This window comes from Mixophyes fleayi, chromosome 1 (assembly GCF_038048845.1).
Source record: "Mixophyes fleayi isolate aMixFle1 chromosome 1, aMixFle1.hap1, whole genome shotgun sequence".
NCBI lineage: Eukaryota > Metazoa > Chordata > Amphibia > Anura > Limnodynastidae > Mixophyes > Mixophyes fleayi.
In genome coordinates this window covers 313,743,034-313,761,971 of record NC_134402.1, presented here as the reverse complement: position 1 = coordinate 313,761,971, position 18,938 = coordinate 313,743,034, and the positions used below count along the sequence as shown (strand labels likewise).

Genomic DNA, 18,938 nt, shown 5'->3' with positions numbered 1-18,938 from the left:
TGGGAGAGAGTGCCAGTAATCAGCGTCGGAGACAGGACCGGATTAAGGGAACCCGTGAGGCCCCCAATGTGAGCCGCCCCCCAAGCACTTACCTGTCGGTGCAGTCCTCCTTCCGCGGCGCGCTGTAATCTGCTTACTGGCGAGATCTCGCGAGAGTTCGTGAACTCTCGCGAGAGTTCGTGAACTCTCGCGAGATCTCCTCAGTAAGCAGATTACTGAGCGGCGCCGGGGACGAAGGACTGCACTGACAGTGCTCAGCAGCATTGATTGGGCTGGGGGCGCCCCCGGACCGATCAATAATGCTGCTGAGGACTTTGAAGGGCCCCCAGGATGCCTGAGGCCCCTGGGCTATAGCCCAGTTAGACCTCGGGTTAATCCGGCCCTGGTCGGAGGCTGCCATTAAGGAGCATACCAAGTCCCGTCCACAGAAAAAGGAGGAGTGGAGGAACTTAGTTATAAGTTGCAGCAGCCACAACGGTGGCAGAGCAGCAGGATTTTATCGATTACTGCCTATTGAAGAGGCAGTAAATCGCCAGGCTGACATCTGGAAAAAAAAATGAGGCAGACAACAGAAGTGTAGTATGGAGACTGCTAAAATAATAGAGCTCCCCCGCCTGCATAGACATTGTGGACTCTCCTGAAGGCGCCAAAAGAACTGCCCGAGAAAGACAGCAGCTACTCTTGAGACACAGAGCTGCTGACAGACCTCTACTGCTACAGACATCATAGCCTTATGGAAGGCTAAGTGCCAAAAAAAATTCTTATTTTTTGCTATACTCACTATAATTTAAATAGGGGTGTATTAGAAAATTTATTTCATGCAATTAGATTTATAACATAGAATACTACTTGCATAGATATTCTGTTGTCTCACACATAGCCTTTACAGCGATACTATCTTTTGACTTCTGTCATAGATTAGTTAGTATCTTCTTTGAATTTCTTGTGTGATTGCCTATTACATTTTATTGCTATACACTGTTAACTTAAAATGTCTGACAAGGGTAAAGCACCTTGTGCTAAGTATTATTCCTGCTGCAAGTGTAAAGTTAAATTACCCATTGAACAGCAGGACCCGGGGGAGCTTTGTACTGACTGCGGCGGGGTTCCCATGATAGCGCAGGCACACGCTAACGTACCAGCATGGGCGGCTGCCCTGACCCAGGGAGTTACCACATTGGTACACCTGCTTTCTAAACCGGCAGAGATTCCGGCGGTTGCTGCGGTACTCCCTTCAACCTCTGGAACAGTAGACCCCCTTAATTCTGGGGGGATCACAGGGACCTCCGAGTCTGTTGCCTCAGGACAGGCGGGGGATTCATCCGTAGTCTTCTCTCAAGCCCCTCTTACTGGAGAACCGGCTTGGTCTACAACATTGGTCAGAGGCCTAGATCGATTAAACCAGTTCTTGCAGGCCCCAAGACCTTTACCCAAGAAAAAGACACAGATCCAATGACCCCCTTCTGTCCCTCTCTGATTCGGAAAGATCCTCAGAAGAGGAGGGTGAGGTTTTAAAGGATTCTGATTCCGCACAGGTTATGGACCCAGAGGAATCTCCCAGTTATCAAGGGATTGATGACCTGGTGGTAGCAGTGCGACAGGCACTGGGCCTTATAGACCTGGAGGAGACTAGAACTACAGATAGGAGTCTCTTTGAAAAGGTCAGAAGTCGGGCGATCTGTTTTCTTCCATCATTGGAGTTGAAAGAGACCGCAGAAGCATCCTGGAAACAACCTGATCGCAGGATTGTTATTCCATGAAGGTACCTTGCTCTATACCAGGCTTGGCTAGCCTGGGGCACTCCAAGTGTTGTGAAACGACAAGACTTACTTCCCCTTGCCCTTCACCTCAAGGAGGCTTCAGGATACGTATACAAAGCTGCCCAGAACGCAGCTCCCATTTTCTCATCTGTTTCCGCAACGGCAGTTGCGGCCAGGAGGACACTATGGCTGAAGTTCTGGGATGCAGACACCAAATCAAAGAAATCTTCATAGTCTCTTTCTTATTCCGGTGGAGTGCTATTTGGGCCTGAATTGAGCAGCATAAGTTGCCAGGCCACAGGGGGCAAAAGTACCTTCCTACCAGTCAATGTCCCAAAACCTAGGACAACCAGGTTTGGATCATTTAGATAGCCCTTTCGGGGGGGGCTCATCTTGTCGGGGCCAGACACTCTGGTCCAGACCATCTGGCACCAGGGGACACTTGCCAAAATTGGTCTTCCTCCTCCTCCACGAATCGTCCCTCTTCCAAGCTCCCGGATAAACTGGCAACTTGATGGTGTCCCCCCTTCTAGCGGCTGCGGGAGTCGGGGAACGTCTGCTTCTGTTCAAAGATCAGTGGGCAGAGTCCTCGGAGGGCAGTCGGATTTGCGGTATCATGACGGGAGGTTACAGAATGGACCTATCGGGCCCAGCCCCTCGTCGGTTTTTCACAACCAGCTTGCCCCTCAACCCACAAAGAAAACAGGCAATTCTCCTATGTGTTGCCTCTCTTCTTTCCACAGGAGTCATCCGGGAAGTGTCGGAACAACAAAGGAGACTAGGTTTCTCCTCCAATCTTTTTGTTCCGGTAGCCAGATGGCTCCTTTCGCCTTATTCTAAACCTAAATCCATTAAACCTACACCTGCGGGTGAACAGATTTCATCTGGAATCTTTCAGGTCGGTTATCAACGGACTGGAAGCAAACCAGTTTATGGCGTCGATAGGCATCAAGGATGCCTATCTCCACGTTCCTATCTGGAAGGCACATCAGGCTCTTCTCACATTCACAGTGGGACCTTCTCACTACCAATTCAGAGCTCTCCCATTCGGCCAAGGGTGTTTACAAAAATAATGGCGGTGATGGTGGCTTGTCTTCATTCCAGCGGGGTGCAGATAGTGCCCTACCTGGACGATCTACTAATTAAGGCTGCCTCCGCTCATTTGCTCGACCAGCATATACAGCTCACCATCAGGATCCTGCAGATGCATGCGTGGCTCATAAATCGGAAAAATCCCAGTTAACCCCTTTCCAGAGAATGACTTTTCTGGGACTGATAATGGATACCAACAGACGGAAGGTATTCCTTCCAGAGGACACATCACGATCCTTACGGGACACTGCGACTCGAGTTTTGTCCTGCCGCAGACCATCGATCCTATTATGCATGAGCTTACTAGGCAAGATGGTGTCGACCTTCGAGACTCTCTCTCACGGTTGAATTCACTCTCGTTGCTTCCAATGGGATCTCTTAAAGAAGTGGTCAGGATCTAAAGAAGTGGTCAGGATCTAAAGAAGTGGTCAGGATCCCATCAGAAGTTAGAATGCCAGTTTATACGCTTGTCACCAGAGGCGAGACAATCCCTCATATCGTGGTTAGCCCAGGACAATTTGCTAGTCGGCAGGTTTTTTGCCCCATGGTCTTGGATCTTTGTATCCACAGACGCCAGCCTACAGGGATGGAGGCCTGTGGCCCTTCATTTGAGACTTCAGCGGCTCTGGTCCGCTCAGGAGACCTCTTTCCCCATCAACATACTGGAACTGAAAGCCATGTTAAAGGCCTTACAGGGCACCCAGTCCATCCTACACGGCCATCCGGTACGTCTACAGTCCGACACTGCAGTGGCGTTATTGTACGTCAACAGACGGGGGCACCAGAAGTGCAAGAGCAATGGAGGTGGTAACTCAGATCTTGACCTGGGCCAAAAATCACGTTCCTTCCATCTCCGCAGTCTTTATTCCAGGCACCCAGAACTGGGAAGCAGACTATCTAAGCTGCCATGCAATTATGTCGGGGGAATGGTCTCTTCATCCGGAGATCTTTCAGTCTCTGGTCGCTTGATGGGAGACCCCAGACCTAGACCTAATGGCATCTCGTCACAACCGAAAGTTCCTAAATTTTTGCTCAAGTGCAAGGGATCCCTTGGCTGTAGCTGTCGATGTAATGACAATGCCCTGGGACTTCAGGTTAGGATGCCTGTTCCCTCCCATTTCCATGATTCCCCGCGTCCTTGGGAGAGTCAAGCAGGGCGGACTTTCGGTTAAACTGGTGGCTCTATCTTGGCCGCGGCGGGTCTGGTTTTCAGACATTCTGGTGATGGCGGTAGGGCCAGGTCTTCGGTTACCTCTTCGAGAAGACCTACAGGGACCATTCCAACATCAGCACTTACCTCGGTTGAATTTAACGTTATGACTGTTGAAGCCAACCTTTGGAGGTTCAGAGGGTTCTCTTCACGAATAGTGGAGACCCTCCTTAAGGCTAGAAAACCAGTTTCTGTTCGTATTTGCCACTGAGCAGAAACTGGTTTAACTACATTGGATGGTGTGAGAGCCGGACCTGCCTCATGGCTTCGTTCCGCCTGTCAAGGTTTCTTGCCTTGCTCCAGGATGCCCTGAATGGGGGCCTTCGCCTGGGGTCCTTTTTTAAAAGTGCAGATTTCGGGCTCTTTCAGTGTTTTTTCACCTTCGCCTGGCGGACATACCATTACAGGGAGTCCTGCACATCCAACCTCCACATGTCCTGCCCACGGCACCCTGGGATCTTAATTTGGTCCTTAATATGCTTCAAGGGACCTCCCTTTGAACCGCTGGACGGCGGAGTTACAGTTTTTAACATGGAAAGTTGCTTTTCTACTAGCTATTGCGTCAGCTTGTAGAGTCGCCGAGCTGGGAGATCTCATGTCGCTAACCCTATCTTGTGTTTCACGATGATAGGGTGGTTTCTGTAGTAGTTTCTGGTTTTCATGTTAACCAAGAAATAGTGGTTCCGGTGTTCACAGAGGAACCACAAGCGTCTGGAACAGGCTCTATGGAATTTCTGTATGTGGTCGGAGCTCTCCGAATCTATGCCCATAGGACATCAAAGATTTGCAGCACGGATTCTTTATTTATTTTACTTGGCTAATCAAATAAATGCTTGTATTGCTTGAAGGCCGGGTGGCCGGCCTCCAAGCAATCTATTGCTAGATGGCTTTGGGTTGGTGTTGGGTTGCGCGAAATGGGGCCTCAGCGAACTAGTTATGCAGAGCAACCACTTGGTCTTGGGTCCATACCTTTACAAAATTTTACCAATTCAATGTCTTTGCGTCGGCGGGCGCCAGTTTTGGCCGTTGTGCTTTATGTGCCGGGTTGTCAGAGCGGTCCCTCCCTTAGGGGGCTGCTTTAGAGAGTCCCCATGGTAGCAGTGTCCACCAGATAGGATGAAAGAGGATTTTTATACTCTGATTCCATCTGCAGAATACTGCGTTCCCTCCCTTCTGCTTTTCTACTGTATGTTGTTTGGCCTATCTTCCTTGGAGCTTTTAATTAAACTGAGGAGCTACAGGGGGTAGCAGAGGTGAAGGGTCTGTCAGCATGATACATTAACAAGTTAACTAGTTAAGTGCCAAACTCCACTCCCCTCACACAACCCTATGGTAGCAGTGTCCCCCAGATGGAATCAGAAAAACTTATTTATCGTGAGTATAAAAATCCTCTTTCTACCTTTTGTCCTCTGTCCTTGCTCACTAGTGTTTACTGATTTCTCAATTCCTTCACAGGGCATTGTCAAGCAAGACTCCTTGGTCATCAACCTCAACCGTAGTAACCCGAAATTGAAGGACCTTTACATTAGACCCAACATTGCCCAGAAGAGAATGCAGGGCTCCCTTGAGGCCCATGTAAATGGTGAGTTGACATGAACTATATAGCCAAAGACCTCAGTTGGTTGTAGCAGACAGTATTATTTAATTGAACCTTACCTGCTCTAAACCCCTGCTCAGGGTCTCTCAGATTCGGTTCTAGGTACTTCGGCAGGGCCAAGAAACTGCCTAATACTATTCAAGGGTTAGAATAGTTGTCGTCCTCTTTGAAGCGGACGTTCCAGGGAGGTGAAAGACTCGTGATCCACTTCCAGATCCCGTAGACATCCGCTCCCTGCGGTCTTGTGTTCCAGGGACAATTCCATCTTGGGTCTTTTTTCTCAGGAGGAAGGTGAGAAATTCTGGAGTTTTCTGATCCAGAGCCTTCCACAATGGCGAAGGGAGATGCCACCCGATCACAGGGAGTAGAGGCCCCGGAGGACCGTCAATTTCTGAACATTCAGGAGAGTGAGAAATCTGTGGTTCACTCCGCATCGCTTTTTAAAAGTCAGAAGGAGAACGTGGTCCCTTTCCCATCATCACCACATTTAGAGGACCTGTTATGCGAGGCCTGGGGATTCCCAGATCCATTTTCCTGTATCCTACAGACTTGAGACACTGTACTCTCTTCATAGTGCTGACACACAAGTGGGAATCACGGCCTAAGGTTGACTCGCCTGTGGCATGCCTATCCAGATATACCACCATCCTGGTTCCATGAGCAGCTACCCTTAAAGACAGCAGTAGACAGAAAAATGGAAGTGACCCTTAGCTCAGACCCACCCTGGCCTCATCTTGGGTTAGTAAGGCTGTGGAATGGTGGACAGACAAGCCGGTGAAGGTTCTGCAGTCAGGTAGTCCCAGGTCTGAATTGCCTTTACTCTCAACACATACGAGATGCAGCAAAATATTTAGGATAGACCTCCATTGATGCAAGCCTGGTAGAGGCCATGATCTCTACTTCGGCGGTGGCAACCTGGCCTGCACTCAGATTTTGCGCTTGGCAAGCTGATGCAGAGTCCAAAAATACTCTAGACTCCTTTTCATGGGAGGGTTTATTTGGCCTAAAGTTAGATGAGAATATCTCCATGTCTACAGAGGGGCGGACGGATGGGAAAGAGTTTTTCCTTCCATCTAAAAAGATTCTAGATCTAAAGCTCCTTTCGGTCCCTTTTTCATCCTTTAATACAGTTTAGGGCCTAGCCTGCGTGTCCTAGAGGTAGCCTGAAACCAGCAGATGAGCAGGGATGAATGCAATCCTAGGCATCCAGGCGCCTAGATTCCACTGATTGCCAGATGGCTGCTCCAGTACCTGGACATGTAGTGTGATTACACATCGGACACTTGTCACAAGGGAATACCTCCTAAATCACGGGGAAAGGGGGCGGGGGGGGGGGGGGGGGGGGAGTCTCGGGTCTCACGTGCCACTGCAATATTGATTTTTCACCACGGCTTTACCAGAAAACACACAAGACTAGCCATTCAAATTATCCTGTCTTCTAGAGTCCAGAAAAGGAAAGAGGAGATGAGGCTTTTACTCCAAAGTTTTCTTAGTCCAGAAACTGGACCAGTCCTTCAAGGACACTAAATAAAGGATTGTTCTGAACAGCCATCTATGGCTGGACAAGTTCAAAATAGAATTGTGTAGATCTATGATCAGCAGTGTCTAACGGGGTGCTGATGGTGTCCATGGACATCAAGGGACGCCTACCTGCACATACTGGTCTGGGGGTGACACCAGTGTCTCATCAGGTTCACTGCAGATTCAGCATTTTGAATTCAGGGCCCTTTTCTCTAAATACATGTATACTGGCACACTGTGCGCCCACTCCATATTCTTTATAGTTCTCCTTATTTTTAGTTTGAAGTTAATTGATGTTGGAGAATGTTGTTTCTCTCATTTAGTTCCTTTCTGCTCTTGTTTAGTTGCTCTGTTCCTGTGAGGCTTTATTAGAAAAATAACAGACTTCCTGGCAGGCAAGTGGATATAGATGGGAAGAATTTCAAACTTTGTGAAGAAAATGTAAAGTGAACAAACTCCAGGCTGAGCCTCTATACCCCAGAGCTCCAGTATTCCCCAAATGGATTCAGATGAAAATATAAAGAATAAACATCCTGTGTTCTTCAGTTCATTTTCTGCTAGCCCATAATTCTGCCTGCAGTTTTCTAAAAAGCTGTGAGGGCTGGAAATCTGCTTGTGTGACACCATCTAGACAAAAAATAAAATAAAAAATTAAAGACCTAGGGGTAAATGTATCATTCTCAGTGTTCTGCAAGTAGCCGGAAATCGGCGACTTTGCAGTGAAAATTTAAAGCAGCGATAGCTTGTAAAGGTAAGCCTTTACAAGCCATCGCCGCTTTAAATTTTCACTGCAAAGTTGCCGATTTCTGGCGACTTGCAGAACATGGAGAATGATGCATTTAACCCCTGGAGTGAAAAAAAAATAGCCTGTATTACAACACGCTTAGTCTTGTCTTGGTTGGAGAGATGCAAATTTAACATGTTTTTTCAGCAATTTATTAAGACAGGTTGTGCATTTTGTCTATAGACAATTCAACATGTGATACTTGTTTCTCTGCTTTAGGCTTTCGTTTCACCTCTGTGAGAGGGGATAAAGTGGATATTTTATATAACAACATCAAACATGCCATTTTCCAGCCTTGTGATGGAGAGATGATTATTGTACTTCATTTCCACCTTAAGGTATAATGTAATGAAACAGCCTATTTTGACATGCATAAAGAAATTTGGAAGATATTTTATGGAAAATATATGGCATCTTTTCCCATACAATTTTTGTCTCTAAATAGAATGCTATAATGTTTGGAAAGAAGAGGCACACAGATGTCCAGTTCTACACAGAGGTTGGAGAGATCACCACAGATCTTGGAAAGCATCAGCACATGCATGATCGAGATGACCTGTATGCTGAACAGGTGAGCAAGAACAGTCATAGTCTTAACTGGTTAACGATGAAATTGATTCTGTGGCTGTGAAAAATCTTCCTACAAAATCAGTGGAGTACTTCATTTAGGTTTCTATAAGAATAGCACAGACTTTTGAAATTGCCACACACTAGCACAGACTGCTGCATGTTTTGGTACAATGTTTTGGTTCACTGGTAGGCAGTAACTTTCGTATGCCTGTCACCAATGCTGACCTGTTGCAGTGAAGAGCTTGACCTTAAGACACTTAATGTGTGGAGTACTATGATAACCTGGAGTCTTTTATCAATCTGAGTTTGGAAAATGGGCTTTATGTGACTTTATGAATGGGCTTCAAACTTGAATATCTCAGTCTGCTAAAGTCTACAATTAGAACTGTGGTTTACCTTGGCAAAACACTAGGTCCTTGATATCTGAGAACTTCTGTTTTCGAGGGTAGTGTAAATCCACCGAAGTAATAAAACAGGGATTTCCTTGTCCAGGGCACCCACTTTTCAGGAGATACTCTATTCTGACTATTTTATCAGCTCCCATGATAATCCATTCACTTGTCTGTGTAGACAAGGGACAAAAATGTTTGTAAAACTTTCCTTTGTTTTGCTCCCATTAATCTGCCTCAATACTCATAAATACCCTATGTCTTTATAACAAATTAAGTTGTACCTGGGAATGGTCAGTTTTATTCATTCTGCTTAATTATTTGTAGTCCGTGTACATGTGTTTTACCTAATTTAATCAATGTATCCTTTCTCTACAACTGTAACAGCTGGAGAGAGAGATGAGGCATAAACTGAAAACTGCATTCAAGAACTTTATTGAGAAGGTTGAATCTTTGACTAAAGAGGATATGGAGTTTGAGGTGCCTTTCAGAGATTTAGGGTAATGTTTATTTCTTCACTCTTGTTTTCATTGCACTCAATGTATTCTTATGTTTAGCCTATATTTAAATTTTGAAGACCCCTTTGCATACCTACCAACAATCCCAATTAGAAATTCAGGATGAAATAGGCTGTGACCCTGTCTGTCCAATTAAGGATTTTTTTGGGCAAGACCACTACCCTCCATAACGTCACACATTTTTTCTGGTTGCTGAAAATATTGTCTATTGGCATATATGCTGTTGGAGTATACTACTTTGGCTGCTACTGTACAAATGTTTGACTCTTTGATTTCTGTTCTTGTTAGATGCAGGTCAAGTGACCTTTTGAGAATTGTTTTAATCCTTTTATCAATGTAAAGCATTTCCAAAATAACTGACACAGTGGTTTAATAAAAATGGCCACCAAGCCTAAAATGCCAAGTTTTCAAATAAGCTACTAATTACTTTCACCAATATACATATTTAAGTTCAAGGAGCTTATTGGAAGCGAATCATTGTCAGAAAACATATATTGTTAGCCATTTTCTGCAAAAGGTGGCTAGAAGATTACTAAGACTATAGCTTGCACTGCAAATGTAAAGTGTCTACTTCTGTCATTCTACAGGAACGTCTACATATATTTTTGAATGTTATTAATCACTCTTTTGTATAAGACAGACTTTAGTTGATTTTTTTTTATATCTAATAACATTATGCAATATCTTGTAGCATGTAGTACTCCTTTATATGCTTGTACTAGTCTGGTGCAGCATTAAATATAACTAATTTGGACATAAAGGATGCGTACCTCCATGTCCCCGTTTGGGAGGGGCATCAGTGTCTACTTTGCTGACCTCGATGCACATTATCAGTTGCAGGATTTGCCTTTTGGCCTAGCTACAGCCCCGAGGGTTTTCATAAAGGTTATGGCAGTCATGGCTGATTTCTTGCGTTCTCAGGGTGTCACTAATGTTCTTTATTTAGATGACCTGCTGTTGCATTCTGTCCTACCACACATTCAGCTGCCTATGTAATTTGATTTTTATGCAAAGCATTCCTTTTTTTAGCCTCAACTTTGACAGTGTGTCAGCAGGTGTTTCTTCCGGAGGACAAGGTTCTATCAATGACCAGGTCCCTCCTGGCCAAGCGGGAAGTGTCCCTTCTCCGCGCCTAGAGACCATGGTATCTGTGTTCAAAGCAGTACCCTGTTTCATTCTCGACCACTCCAGAAGGAGCGTCTCCAAAATTGGTCCAAATCCACTCATCTGGAAAAAGCAGTTCATCAGGCTGTCCAAGACTGCTTGTCAGTCACTCATTGTGGTTGACCAGGTCAAATCTCACCAAGGGTCATTCCTTCTTATCGTGGGATTGGAACCTAGTTACTACAAACGCCAGTCTGTCTGGGTGGGGTGTGGTCATCGGTGCTCTCTGTTTTCAGGGCCTTTAGGCTCCACAGGAGGCCCTATTGCTCATCAACGTGCTGGAATGTGGGACGATCTACAATGAGCTTTTACAGGCTCAGGGGATTCAGACTGGCAAGCTCCTGGAACTCCAATCGGACAGTGCTACAGCGGTTGCCTACCTGAACCATCGGGGGGAACTCTCGGCACCATGGCTGTGAAGGAGATACCTCAGACCATGTCCTAGACGGAACAACCTGTTCCTGCGATATTGACCATTTTCATCCCGAGAATGGAGAACTGGGATGCCACAGGGTATCTCCGGTTGAATGGTCTCATCACACGGATGTTTAGTTCTTCTGGTCCATCATTGGAGCCAACCGGAGATAAATCTCATGGCTGCCATTCTGGTGGCTCCGGATTGGCTGCGCAGGACCTGGTACTCCCAACATCCCTGGGATGGCCGTAGGCCCATCCTTCCGGTTGCCACTTAGCCCCGATTTTCTTGTCCAAGACCCGCTTCATTGCTATTTTTAGTTATATAGCTCTGACTGCATGGCTACGGAGACCCTGATTCTTCGGGCCACAAGGTTGTACAGGTTTGATTAAAGGCTAGAAAGCAGTCTTCCGCTAATTACTACCGGGTGTCGAAGGCGTGTATTCTATGGTGTGAGAATCAGAGTTTTCACACTTTCCGTTTTAATCTTTTTTGTTTGCTCTCCTACCTACAGCACGTTCTCGACAAAGGTTTCAGTCTCTCTTTCTTGAAGCTGCAGGTTTCTATGCTTTCCATCTTCTTCCAGTACCGGTTGGCAGTTCTAAAGGATGTGTAGACTTTCCTACAGGGGGTTCTACATGCTCAGCCACCCTTTGTGCACCCTGTCGAGCCATGGGATCTTAATTTGGTGCTCCAGGCTCTTACGAGCGAGTCGTTGGAGTTGGTGGATCTCCGTTATGTCATCTGGAAGGTAGTGTTCTTACTTGCTATCTCTTCTGCTTGTAGGGTGTCTGAGTTGGGGGCGCTATGCTTTAAACCCCCACCCCCATTTCTGGTGTCTCATTCTGACCAGGCAGTGCTTCTCTCGAAGCCCTCCCGTACCAAAAGTGGCTTCACGTTTTCATTTAAACCAGGAGATTGTCATCCGAAGGTTTTTTCCTAGCTCTGTCTTCTGATGCGTCTTTGCAGCTTCTGGATGTGGTCTGAGCACTCAGGTGCTATGTGGACCCTATGGCTTCGGTACATAGGACTAATGACTCCTTTGTTCTGCATGATGCGCACAAGCATGGTTGGCCGACCACTAAGCAGTCTCTTGCTCGTTGGATCACTTTGGCCTAGCCACTTGAAGGTAAGCCAACCGAATAGTCATTGTTGATGGGCTTGAAAGCTCATTTGATCAGAGCTGTTGTTGCTTCGTGGTCAGCTGAACAGTTGTGCGGGGATGCTATGTTGTTGACTGTCCACAGCTTTTCCAAATTCTACACATTGCAGGGCTTTGCATCTCGGGATGCTAGCTTTGGGCGCATGGATTTACATGCTGCTGTTTCAGAGCTATCCCACTCATAGGGGCAACATTGGAATGTTCCCATTGTCAAGTTCCCCCAATGGCATGACCGAGAAAAGATATTTTTACTTGTCGTAAAATCCACTTCTCTGAGTCCATAAGGGGACACTGCGCTCCTTCCCTTTTCTCTGATTGTTTGGTTATTGCCTGTTTCAGGGAGTTTTAGTCTCCTTGTTAGGTCTTCTCTTCTGGACTTTGTTGTTAAAAAAACAAAACATCTAGGAGGGGCATAGTAGGAGAGGCGCTATTTATTCTCTCAACACTTTGAGATTTAAAGTGCCGTTGCTCCAAATCACCTACTATACCCCATTGTTGCTGTGTCCACTAATGGAATCGGATAAATGGATTTAAAGTGGCACAAAATTCCCCTGGAAGAATTGAATTGGCTGACCCAATGGCCGCCTTTGAAAATACTGGCAACGCAGCACTGGCTAAATGGCGAGCCCGTCGGTGCAGAATTGAATACTGTTATACTGCGAACACTACCCTGTAGCATGATCTCCCTAACTGGGTACCAGCAGAGAGATGTGTTATGCCAACAGGGTACTACTTCCTCCAACAATCTAAACACAGGCACACATTCTCATATGACCGTGTGAGAACAGAAGTGCTGTGACAAAGAAAAGAAGAAACTTTTTTTTTTTCTGTGTTGGGGGAAAACATCCCCCAGAAAAAGCACAAATCATTGAGCACTTAATTTTGATTTGGGAGAGGGAAGCAGCTTCCATGTTTAACAGTTAACAGGTCATCCAACCTCACCTCATCCCCAAGGGTAGCATTGTCCCCCAAATGGATTCGTAAAAAAATTATTTAACGGTAAGTACAAAAATTCTCTTAACCTTATCTGCCTTTGGTGTTTAGTATCTCTCATTTTCTTCCAGAGGGGCATTTAAAACGCTCAGATTTCTCTCCGTGCCCAGGTTTCCAAACTCTGCATATGCAGTGCTAATTGGCACTACTACTTTGTTACATGGAGTGGGCCAGTTCAGCCACCCCTTCTGTTCTTCTTTGTCCTGTGGGACCAGAACCTGGGTGCTCCCTTTGAGCCCCCTTCAAGTTTTCCATTTAGTCGCATTGTCTGTCCTTTTTTTTTTTTTTATAAGGGCCGTACGAAGGGGTGCAGTGCCTTTGCCCAATCTATCTCACTTCTGGCCAGGTGGTCCTGGTACCTGTTCCCTCTGCGCTTGTGAAACAATCAACCAAAGAGGTTGGACCTTCGAGGGTCCTGGAGAATCAGTGGCTCAGGTTTGCAGAGGCAATCTGATTATACCCACATACTTTTTCAAATTGCCACAAATTTTTGACAATGCAGTCTTTGTGGAGTCCACTTTTGGTTGTGAGGTCCTCCAAGCAGTTTGTCCTTAGACATTCTGTTCTTAGACATTCCTCCCTTCCTACTGAGGGTGGCATTTGGAAATCACACAATCCGTCCTCCATAATGCTGAAGCAGAAGTGGGGATTTTTGTAGGCTCTGCTCCTTTTTATTCTTGCAGTGCTAGTTGTGAACTGAAAAGCAGCAGGTGAATTCAGTGTGTATTTCTACAGCATCTGAAAATAAATTGAGAATGTAAAGTACAAAAATCAACTTTTTAAAAAAGAACAAAAAAACCCCCCAAAACTATATTTTGGGTGGAGCAAACCTTTGTACAAGTGTACAAACCTGTTGTGTATCTTTTTATGTGACATTTAAGGTAAAAACACTTAGAGGTCTGGGCACTATTATAGTTACTATGGTAATTTCAGCGGAGAAATTACTGTAGTAACTAATAATGCGCAGCTATAGTAGTATCGGTAATAATGTATGGGCTGCGTTGTTCTAAAGAGCAACGTGGGGAATTGAATCTACCCCTTATTGTTGTCTTCAAATTATATGTTGTTCTTCTAGGTTCAATGGAGCTCCATATAGAAGCACCTGTCTCTTGCAGCCAACCAGCAGTGCTCTGGTGAACACAACTGAATGGGTAAGTATTTCACCTTTTGAGTGACCACAAATAGAAATTTGAAAATAGTTTTTCTGCTTTATGAAGTTCTCCTAAAATGGTCCTGTTTTTTACATTTTTGTTGACTTTGAATCCACAGCCGCCATTTGTTGTAACATTAGATGAAGTGGAGCTTGTACACTTTGAGAGAGTCCAGTTCCACCTGAAGAATTTTGACATGGTCATAGTCTACAAAGATTACAACAAAAAGGTCACCATGATCAATGCTATACCTGTGGCATCGCTTGATCCAATCAAGGAGTGGTTAAAGTGAGTATTTCAACTAGTAGTTTGAACAGAGTAAATTGTCAGTTAAAGTTGAAACTGTTGTAACAATTATGAATTAAAAATGCTTATCTCTTTAAAACCAGAACTCCATGCAATACTGCATTTTCTCTGCAAGCTTCCTGTCTCTTGCCAACAATCTCTAAACTGGGTTGTCAATTAAAGCTCAGATATTACTTAGTGCTTATATAACGTATATATGTATTGTTGCATACATGTGTGGTCTGCAAATACCTATAAAGAGAGGAGATAAATGTGTGTATACAAAATGAAGTTGGTCACACTGAATAGTGTCATAGGTTGATGGTTGTTGTAGGGTGGAAATTGGCTGTTGGGAAGCTTTTTATGTTGCTATGGTTTCCTAACAGGAAAGGCCCCTCATACACATTTTCATTTTTCTACGCAAACGGCACTCTACTTTAACTGAGAGAGAACCCATATACTTCCACTCACTACCAATACTTAACTAGAGACATCCAACGATCCTGTCTGAAGAGTTCCTAAGGATGCACAATAGCTTTCTGAAGCAGACTAGGATTGTATGGGAGCCTGATGTTACTCCTTTATAATGCCATCCTCACAATCTGTATTCTTTACACAAGAGTACATTAAAATGTATTCCATTATGTTACCTTTTATAATGTCACTCATTAGAAGTGCAGTATTTGGTCATTTCAGGTATGCACATTTTTTCTTCACACAGCTCATGTGATCTCAAGTACACAGAGGGAGTTCAGTCATTGAACTGGACTAAAATCATGAAAACCATTGTTGATGACCCAGAGGGTTTCTTTGAGCAGGGTGGTTGGTCTTTCCTTGAACCTGAGGGAGAGGTGAGCCAAGAATGAAAGGCTATAATCAATTTATAAAGCATTTTACAGTGTTCCCTTTTACTTCTGTAAGTACATTGTGTGTTGTGTTCCTCAGGGCAGTGATGCAGGAGCCGGGGGTTCAGAGTCTGAAGTAGAAGACGAGACATTCAATCCCTCAGAAGATGAATATGAGGAAGAGGGGGAGGACAGTGATGAAGATTATTCTGATGAGACAGAAGAATCTGGTATGCATGGATATTTTTTATTTTATTAGATATGAATTAGTGGCCCGCTAGGATGTTTTAGGTTAGGTGGCATAACTTTCATGAAACTATCGGACAGAGGAAGATTCTGGAGGCCAAGGGATAAATTAAGGATCTGGTGTGAAGGGTAATGGTAACTGAACTGGTTTTGAGTGAAATATAATTTCTACTTCTAATTACAGTTTACAGTGAAGAATCTCTAGGCACTGATGAAGAAAGTGGTAAAGACTGGGATGAGCTTGAAGAGGAAGCTAAGAAAGGTAAGCATTTGCTGTGATGAAATTCATTGTTTTAAATGTGTTGATGAGTGTGAAAAATACCAATGTTTAAAACATTTTAAAGATGACGAAATTTACCCAGATTTCTGAAGAGTATAAAGTAAAGCCACATGCTGCAGTATATTTTGTTGGCATTAAAATGAACACAATAATAACCTGAGTTATTGGCCATGGTTTTTAATCTAGTTGAGAAATCGCTGCCAGTATGCTTTTCTCTTCAAATTTACGTGGGTTGGTGCTAAAGTGGCACCTAAATGGCTGAATGTGGCCAAATTGGACGCTGATTCTGGTACTTGGGCTAACCTGCAGGATTGACCCAATTGTGCCTAGCAATGCTTCTGAATCTCTATAAAACTGCATCAGGAGTTCTAAAACTTTTCCTTGAGTCATAAGAAGGCATGAGTCCATTTGGACATGTACTGTAAATGGCTTAAACAACTACTTGAACAAGGGCTGATAACTTTGTTACATCCATTGCTATGTGAGACAAAATAGGTATTTCTCTTTCATCCAGTCTGGGGCACACTGCTTACCATGGGTTGTGGAGGGGAGCACGGGAGTTGGCACCTAGCTAGTTAACTTTAGCACTGCTGACAGACCCCTCCCCCTTCCAGTTTTTTTTAGGTGCCCATGGAGTTGGGCAGTGTTTTAGTACTGCATGTAATTTTTACTTTCATTTTATTTATTTTTCATTTTTGTTAGTCCTTAGGATCTTTTATCTAGGTGGCAGACCTGGGAGTGTGTTCTATTATAGGGAACACACTCCCAGAATAGCAGCGCAGGCACTACTCTGTCAGATGAGAGCCAGAGGCTCTCACTGACCGAGAGGAAAGAATAGGGTGCCTGAATAGAGAGTGACAAGCGGTCTCTCCGGACCGCTGTCACTCTTGGAGCCTCCCCGATAACCGGCGCTGCCACTGCAGTCATAGAGTGCCGGTTATCGGAGATTACACATGCCGGCGGCCATCTTGAATCCGAGGAGAAGGGGGCCATACCCAAGATCCCCCCTCATACATAGGAAGGGGCATCGGGGTGCAAACCGCTGCAGAGACCTCAACTCTTGAGGTCTCCACTACTCTGCTACATACCATTTTTTCTATAAAAAAGAAAAACAGAGAAAAGCTGTAAAGAGAGACAGCATTTTAGGAGGGGGGGAGCTAAGACATAGAGCTCCCCTGCCCTCCAGAGAAAAGTGGACTAGCCCGGTCTTTTGGCGCCAAGGAGAAGCCCGGGAAAAGGACACAGATCCGAGGGAGCAGGCACCAGGACACTGCTGTTGGACTTATCCCCTGTTTGGCCTGTGGGCTAAGTATCTGATTTATTTAAACAATATTACTGTATTTGCTCTGACTGCAAAGGGGCTAGTAGGGGTTATATTGTAGTTCTCCTACTTGCCTAAAATATTATATTGTTGTTTAACAAAATACAAGTACAACTTTTATGTCAGATTAGTTGATTACTTGTTTTTTACCACTATTCTCTCTACAGTCTCTCTCTGTGTCTCTCAGCTAAATCTAACAATTTAAGCCTGTGTGTTTGGTGTGCCTTCCTTTGTAAAAAAAAAATGACAGATAAAGGAAAGGGCTCTATGGCAAAGTATTTTACATGTTCAAGATGTAATGTAAAATTACCATGTGGGCAGAAAGACCCGTTGGCGCTCTGCTCTGTCTGCGAAGCAGGGGTCGCCCCTGCGCAAACCCAGCATATTCCAGCCCCACTGACGGAGGAACCGGCCTGGGTGGCCTCCCTGACACAGTCGGTCTCCTCTTTAGCACAGATGATCTCACAATCTACTCAGTTGCTATCTAGTGTGGCAGCCTCGGCGGCTAATAATGCTAGTACACCTTTGGACCTCCCTGCTACCACAGGTCCTATTGGAACGTCTATACCAGGACCTTCCTCTTTGCTTACGGACCAGCCCCCTGTTCCCACAGAACCGGCATGGTCCGCAGCATTTATAAAAGGTTTGGACAAATTTAACCAGTTACTTGAATCCCCAGATATCCCGCCTGCTAAAAGGAAGCGGCTTAGATCCGCTAATCCCCTTATGGTCCTTTCAGATTCTGAGGGGGTTTCAGAGGAGGAAGGGGAAACAAATTCTGATTCTGACCAGGTTCAACCTTTGGAGCAGGAAGAGAACACTAAAAGACAATTTATTAATGATTTGGTTTTAGCGGTGAGACAAGCGTTAGACCTCCCAGAACCGGAGGATCCTAGTCCTAGAGACAGAAGTCTTTTTAAGAAGGCCAAAAGGAAGGCTATCCGTTTTCCCCCTTCTGTAGAACTCAGAGATATTGCAGAGGGAGCCTGCAAACAGCTTGATAGAAGGTTCTCTGTTCCCAGAAGGTTCTCTTCCCTGTATCCATTGCAGGAGGAAGACGTGGCTCGCTGGGAGAGTATTCCTAAGGTGGATATTCCAGTAGCCCGTTTGGCCAGACACACTTTACTACCAGTCCCAGGTTCAGCAACTCTGCAGGATGCCAATGATCGCAGAGTGGAATCCCAGCTGAAATCTATATTTGTGGCTGCGGGTTCTTCTTTTAGGCCCACATTTGCTTCAGCTTGGGTTGCTAGAGCCATGGAAGCATGGGCAGATCAACTGGCAGAGGCTTTACAGGACTCTGATTTACTTCCCCTGGCTTTACATTTGAAAGAGGCATCAGGGTACCTTTATGAGGCAGCCCAGAACACAGCGTCTATGTCCTCCTCTATTCAGGCTGCATCTATTTCAGCAAGAAGAACATTATGGCTGAAATCCTGGGAAGGAGATTCGGAATCAAAAAAAGTCAGTTGAAACCATTCCCTTTTCAGCAGCAGGTTTATTCGGCCCAGAATTGGATACTATGATTTCTCAGGCACTTCTTTGCCGATATTCTCAGGTAGGGGCCGGGGCCCTCGGTTCAGCTTCTTTCGTCAGCCCTTTAGGGGGACCTCCTTGCCTAGAGGTAGACAACCA

At 45.1% G+C, this 18,938-nt stretch overlaps 1 protein-coding gene across 1 annotated transcript in view; it reads left to right on the top strand.

The window, feature by feature from the left end:
- Nucleotides 1-18,938, top strand: part of SUPT16H (SPT16 homolog, facilitates chromatin remodeling subunit) — a 54,096-nt gene that overhangs the window by 17,898 nt on the left and 17,260 nt on the right. The window contains exons 17-25 of the mRNA XM_075212126.1: nt 5,518-5,644; nt 8,184-8,302; nt 8,410-8,535; nt 9,311-9,423; nt 14,251-14,326; nt 14,445-14,614; nt 15,333-15,462; nt 15,557-15,686; nt 15,887-15,964. Coding sequence (XP_075068227.1) covers nt 5,518-5,644; nt 8,184-8,302; nt 8,410-8,535; nt 9,311-9,423; nt 14,251-14,326; nt 14,445-14,614; nt 15,333-15,462; nt 15,557-15,686; nt 15,887-15,964 — 1,069 coding nt within the window. The remainder of the gene's footprint in view (nt 1-5,517; nt 5,645-8,183; nt 8,303-8,409; nt 8,536-9,310; nt 9,424-14,250; nt 14,327-14,444; nt 14,615-15,332; nt 15,463-15,556; nt 15,687-15,886; nt 15,965-18,938) is intronic.